Source organism: Mastigoproctus giganteus, chromosome 11, assembly GCF_048544385.1.
Source record: "Mastigoproctus giganteus isolate SK-2022 chromosome 11, ASM4854438v1, whole genome shotgun sequence".
Taxonomy (NCBI): Eukaryota; Metazoa; Arthropoda; class Arachnida; order Uropygi; family Thelyphonidae; genus Mastigoproctus; species Mastigoproctus giganteus.
In genome coordinates this window covers 86,368,703-86,375,652 of record NC_143585.1, presented here as the reverse complement: position 1 = coordinate 86,375,652, position 6,950 = coordinate 86,368,703, and the positions used below count along the sequence as shown (strand labels likewise).

The 6,950-nt window shown below is 35.5% G+C and overlaps 1 protein-coding gene across 1 annotated transcript; it reads left to right on the top strand.

The window, feature by feature from the left end:
• The first annotated feature begins 6,193 nt into the window (after nucleotides 1–6,193).
• LOC150078219 (uncharacterized) lies at nucleotides 6,194–6,580 on the top strand. The gene has a single exon (XM_090384495.1). It carries the CDS (start codon nucleotides 6,194–6,196, stop codon nucleotides 6,578–6,580), a length of 387 nt encoding a protein of 128 aa, XP_090240621.1.
• Nucleotides 6,581–6,950: the final 370 nt, after the last annotated feature.

Sequence of the window (6,950 nt, the reverse complement as noted above, 5' to 3'; positions counted from 1 at the left end):
TTGTTTCCTGGGGAAGTTGGACTAGAATACATATAAGTTCTCTGGGGATTCGGGGGCTGGAAACATTTTGTGGCCTAGAAATTGGGAGTATTGTATTTCAGTGATGTGTTGTGATTTATCATGGTAAACAATAGGTATATGGCATTATATATCAATCAAGTTTTACTGTGTATTGTTTAATTTTTCCATTTAAGTTTTTTCTTTTTAAAATTTTTATTTCCCCCCCCCCTATATTTACATAAATTTTTGCTCGAATATGTAACTAAATTTTGGTACCCACTCTTTCAACTAGGGTTCACCGCCGGGGTTGCTTTATTCTTCTCCCCTTCCCCTTAAATAAGCCCTTGTTCCACTATCTCTATTCACTCCTCTCATATAGAATTCTACATAGAGTATACACTCAATGATCACTGAATTAAGACCACTTATCCGTAATGGACTATTCCACATAACTTGTAGGCAGGTGGTGGTGGTGGTTGCCTAATATGGGTCATGTTTTGCTAGCAAGGACTAGGATCACTGGTGCGTATGGATCAACATTTCACTGGTGAGGATTTATTATTATTATTGTTAGAGAGTTTTTTTTTTTTTTTTACGCATTCTATGGTTCTCCCCCCCCCCATTCACCGCTGTGTCGTCTTGTGTTGAGGAAGTGTCATGGCCGTCCGTTTGTGTGTAGTGTTGGTATATGTGAAGGTGCGTTGTTTTGTTGTGTTGAGTGGCCGGCATCAGGTTTGTTGTTGTTTGTTTGTTTGTTATTTGGTTTTTAGGAGCATTAGCAACTAAGGCCATATTGCTCCGGGGATATGCGGTGGTCATTCCCTGACCTTTCCGCATCCTCTGTATTTGGTGGTTACGGGCTCGAACCCCGGTCTAATCAAGAAGCGTGTGCTACGTACTGCTACTCCTACCCACCTGGCTACGGAGGCGCTGGAGTCGTAGTAAATGGTCATAAACTGATGCCCGTAGGGAACCCAATAAGTTAGTATAATTTACAGATCTTAATGTAACTTTACCAATCTGGTAAAGTTACATTAAGATCTGTAAATTATGGTAGTCAAATCATTAAAATATCATTAAAAGTCCCAATGCAATTTAAGACAACGGCGTGAGCCATTTGTTTCGTGAGATATCTTGGATGAAAATCATTCCACGTTGACTAAGTTATGCGTAGAAAACTTCCATTGAGAAGATATGCTTCTTTAGTTAGTACTATAATTATGTTACCACTGCATTGTGCTAATTTTAGTTAGTACTAACTAAAGAAGATATGCTTCTTTAGTTAGTACTATAATTATGTTACCACTGCATTGTGCTGATTTGTTATGATTTCTGTGGAGGATTTTTTCTCGTGAAGAGGGAATAGTGTAAATGGGCCAAAAATTTCGATTCAATGCGGTGGCGTCAATCAATACAAAAAAAGCATCAGTGTTTTGTCATTCCTAGTACAATAATTTAATTTATAGGCTTACTTCTTGGAAAATATGTTTATGTATAATTAGGTAGGATATTCGTTATCTGTTCATAATTCTTTGATATAAATTTCGTATGCGATGGATTATACGCATGAATTACAAATGTACATATTTTAACACTAAACTGCATTAAAATGACTAGATTATAATTTCTATAATCCAGTCCTCCTTACATGAAAATGTTCGGGACCTAGAAAGCAGATCTGGCTGACTCAATCAGCTGAATGCCCTGAAAGTACTTTCCAAACGTTCGTTTCAAATTTCAATTCCGTGTTAGTATATATAGTGTTAATATATGCGCATTACTAATTATTTGTTTTATAAATAGAGTGAATTTGGGCTTTTACAATGTTTGTGAAATGCAAATAGAGTCTCCTTTCTTTTAAAATTTTCTGTATTTTATTAGGTGAAAAGATCGACGCACACTATACAGAGCACACCTCCTTTAAAATGGAAGAGAAAGTAACAATTTCCAGCAATGAAGCATTGGTCTCTTTCTCCAGCATTGATGTTGAAGGAACCGAAATGAGTCTTTTGGAACAATTAAATAATTTGAAACGCAAAGGTCCGTCCACTTCCATCAAATCGGCTTCCCAACCTACCGCTATTCAAGCAGAGAGGTCCATGATGGCGCTGTCCATTAAACAAGTTGCTAGAAGAAATTCCTACACTGTTTCTTCTAAAAATGATAAGTCTCCCATGATTCAAGAAGTATCCATTTTTTCAAGAACTTGTTCCCCTGAAAAGTTTTGTACCAAGTCTTCTAACAAAAGTAGAGACAAAAACAACACAGATTTGCAGAATAAAATCATTCCACAGGTTTCTGAAACATCTAACAAAAGAATACGTACTATGCCCTTTCATCAATCCTTAGAGAATTATCCTCATCATTCTTCTGGAATAAGAGAAATTCCCGTCAACATTGATAAAATGCCATTGATGAACAATATGTTACCAAGTGGTATCTCGCCTGTTTCCATAATTTCACCTCATAATGCAAAAGAAAGAGAACAGGGAAATACTTATTCAAACAAAGACGAGACTTATACAACAAATAGTCAGAAAGACGTACCAGACAGCCTCTCCACCCTTCCGGAATGCCAGAATAGCAATATAGAAATATGCAGTCTGTCTCAACAGCACGATTCTGACTTAGGTGACATGATCACAAATCTTCTTCATAACGACTTGCTTATTGATGACAATGATGCTTTTATCTCTCACACTAAACTGAATGAAATAATGCCTGGAATGGATGTCGATCTGGATTTAGGTACAGTGTATTCCTTATTTAGAGCGGGTATATTGTTAGAGTTTTGTTTATCGGGACAGCAAACCATGAATAATGACAAAAATTTTGAATTGAAAAACAAAAATTGTTGCTTGCAAACAAAATGCGAAAAACAGCTAGGAGATCCACAAATTGCTGCTGTTACCGAAGGAAAGCCTTATATCATTAGCGAATCAGTCGATGAGTATTGTACTTATGAAATACCACCTGAACTTTCCCCTGGAAGAATAACAGGACCATATACGTTGAATTCTATCGGATCTACAACTGCTGGCATTGATAGTAACAGAGGCATGGAATCGCGGAACATTACAATTGCTGTCTCCGAAAGAAACCAGTTGAAAACTTCTTTAAAATCTGCAAACATACAAAAAACAGAACTTATACATGACAGTTTAAACCACCATGACGGTGAAAAATTAAATTCAGTTAATTTTTTAGACAGCGTAGGTAGCAGTGATCAGGTGAATGAGGTCAATAATCCTGAAGAAATTAACACAAATAAGAACCAGATTAGTAAAACCAATGCATATAATTATGACGAATATATTTCAATACGTACAGGTGAAGAAGAATCGAATCCATTGCCAATGAATAATATTAAGGGGTATACAGAAAGTGAAGGAAAAAATTACCCTCACATGATATCACCACTTTCTTCATTGGAATCTATAAATATAACCGAAGAAAAGCTTTTTGCTAATAGATCAGTAAGTAACACAAATGAACATCACACTTCATCCGAAAGTTTATTCACTCAATCTTTAGATAGTGGTCTTCATCACACCAGTGTTGAAGAATTGCCAGTCACGATTACAAAAGGTAAAGAACGTGATAACAACATAATAAAGACTGACAACTTTACCAAAGATGGCAATGCAGACATGGACACAGAAACAGAATTTTTGAAAAAAAATAATGATCGTTTTCGTGATATAAAACTAAAGCTGAGAAATTTAAGATTAAATCCAGAAGAGGTATGCCGAAATTTAGACATCGAAGTGTTGCAAAAGTATATCGATTCTGACCCAACTTCAACACTAGTTCTTGTTAAATCACATTTTTGCAAAGGGTCTAAGGTGACAAAAGGTCCCTTACTCTTAGTATGTTCCAGAACGTTTTATAGAGAATCGTAAAAGGAATACAAAAAGGAATATAGAAGCACTAGCTGACCCAGGCCAAGGATCAGAGCCGCTGCTTTGACCTGGAGAAAATTACTGAGGTTTTTGTTTCCTAGTTTAAATCGAGTCTTTTTGGGGGGAGCTGAAGTTCGCGTATCACCCCTGTATAAAAGCAAAGGTTTAGAATGCTGGTCTGTGAAAGAAAAATAAAATGAAAGAGGAACACTGTAAGGTGTTGCCGACATTTACTGTTCTTAGGCTTAACAAAATCCAAAGGGAGCCAACAAATTAGCAAGTCATAATACCGATAGCAGAATGCCGAAAGTCATAATATCGATAAGCAAAATGCCAATAGTCAAAACCAATGGTGAGCAAAACGCAGTCCGCAGGCCACATGAGGTCCCCCAACTGTACAATACGGCCCGCGATCTAACTTCAGGAACAAGAAACAAAAAAATATTAAACTCGACAAATAATAATTATATTCCCATAAAAACATCATAAAATTTTACGTTACATAACTGTTAATACAATGTAAAATTTTGTACAAGGTTTAATAATTTTTACAGAAATTTAAAAATGCGAAAATAATAAATATAAAAAATAAAAATCAAACAACACTTTCATCCCCTGGGTATTTGGTTTTATAACATTGGTTTATCTTCCCCATAACAATAAAATGGCGGCGTAAATGTAAGCACTTCCAATATTTTCATAAATCTTATTTTGTGCATAATAATCTATACACATGTATTTAATACGGAAGCCGTTTTCTTTACTCCGTCAGTGTGAACGATAGGCTTAACCGATCGGACTGGAAGTAGTCTCAAATTGAAGCTATTTCTTCCTAGGTGTGCACAAAGTTGTTAAAATTTAAAAATTCCGAATAGTTTTATTTTACGGAACGGGCCAGTTTTGTAGTACAAACGAGAATAGTTCAACATTCACTTCATAGATGGAGCCACAAGAAGATGTTAGCTATTAAGCAAGCAATTGTCTATGTTGATAAGACATTTTTTTCTGATTAACAATTTGTACTTTAACTATTTAACTGATTAATAATAATTTACACGTTCGCATAATCCTGTCCTTTGTTACGAAACAAAAATTAAAAAATAAATAAATAGTAATAACTAGGGGGCTGCACTCGCTTCTTTTGATAAAATAAAATAAAATGCTTACAGAAGTTTTCGACTCTGTGTGTGTCTCTTCCTCAGCTATGAATACATAAATACGTTACTATATCTATATAATATCGGTGTAGATACACCATAGATAACTCTTAAAGAAAAATTACGATCGTAGTGTGAAAGGCATTTCATCTGTATCTCATATTGTGCTCATCCTTCACGAGTTACTAAGTATTGCACTACCCCGAATAAGTAACGCTTCACTAATAAAGAACACTTGTTATTTATTCTCGGTGGGTGCCACCACCTAGACGTTTCAAAGCTAGTTGGCTTTTCATCGGTAGATGCCTTTAACATTACGATCGTTGTTTTTCTTTAAGAGTTGTCTATGGTGTATCTACACCAATATAATACGTATAGATATAGAATTTTAAACTCTTAAAATATTATGCCTTGTTGCATTTAGTTTATTTAAATAAATGCGTTACATATGGAAATCAAGAATGGTACCGGGTGATCATGTTAGATATACATAGCGCGTGATCACGCTTAAACAGAAATTTGTCTTACCACAGTAAAAAAAACTTCTGTTACGTTTTTTTGTATTTGTTACGTATTACCACTTAACCCGCATCTCTCTTCTCCCATTGGCTGAATAAATATCGCTAGGAGGAAAATTATTTTAATGTATAGAAAGATAATAACAATTCTCTACTAGCGCTACCTATCTTAAAAGAAAGAACTAATCCATTGCACTGCTCGCTCGCTACGTTGCGCAGACGAACTCGTACACTAATTGCTATTCGTTACGTTTAATACGTTTAAAACATCCAGAACCCATTATCATTATCAACTAATAGTCAGAAATTGTTTAAAATATTCTCATTTGTGGAATTCTTTCAAAATTCACCATTTACAGCAAAACATGAGGGCTAATTAAGATGAAATAGAATCCGCTACTTTCCTGCTTGCAATCGGAAATGGAACATATCCCACAGTGCCTGGAACTTTGGATGAAATTGAATTAGATCCTAATCTAATAGTTCATGACAGTTTGATTCCTTTTGTTTTGTTTTTGGCCACAACCTTACTTTTTAAAATGCCGTTTCGTCGAGTGCTATTCTTGCTTCAAAAAATGGCAAGTGTGAAAGAATCAATTTAGAAATTTTACAAATGATGCCTGGTGATTCATTACAATATAAGAGTGTTAGTACAATTATATCTGAAGATACTGAAGAACTTTTGCGATATCCAACCGAATTCCTGGGCAGCCTCAGTTTAAATGATTTACCACCAAACGTTTTAGAGTTGAAAGTAGGAGCAGTTGTTATTTTACTGCGTAATATGGCAATTTCAGAAGGATTGATCAACGGTACGAGACTTATAGTCAAAGTTATGTATCGAAATTGTTTGGATCTAGAAATAATAACAAGAGAAGCTAAAGGAAAACAGTTACTCTTACCGCGTGTAGATTTGACTCCATCCGATTCGACTTTGCCATTCTCATCTGATTTAAGAGATGGCAGGTTCCTATTTGGCTGCTTTTGCGATGACTATAAATAAAAGTCAAGGGCAAACGTTTGATAGAGTCGAAATTTCGCTTACTAATCCTGTATTTAGTCACGGATAATTGTATATAGCAATGTCTCGGGTCAGATCATTCCAACGTTTTAAGATAAGGTTATCAGAAGGGCACAAGAATACAAAAAAGAAGTATTATAGAGACTGTACTACATTTTAAGAAGTTGGGCCGCACCATGAGTGTCACGGTACATTTTTACACTTCCACATCGACTTTTCGCAGAAAATTGAGGAAGTGTAAGTGAAGAACAGAATGAGAGGTTTCACCAGGACATTAAAGACATGGCGATGAGGTACCAGGAGAGCTGATCAGTTTTTAAAATGAAAGGTGAGTTTTTAGTGGACTTTTTAC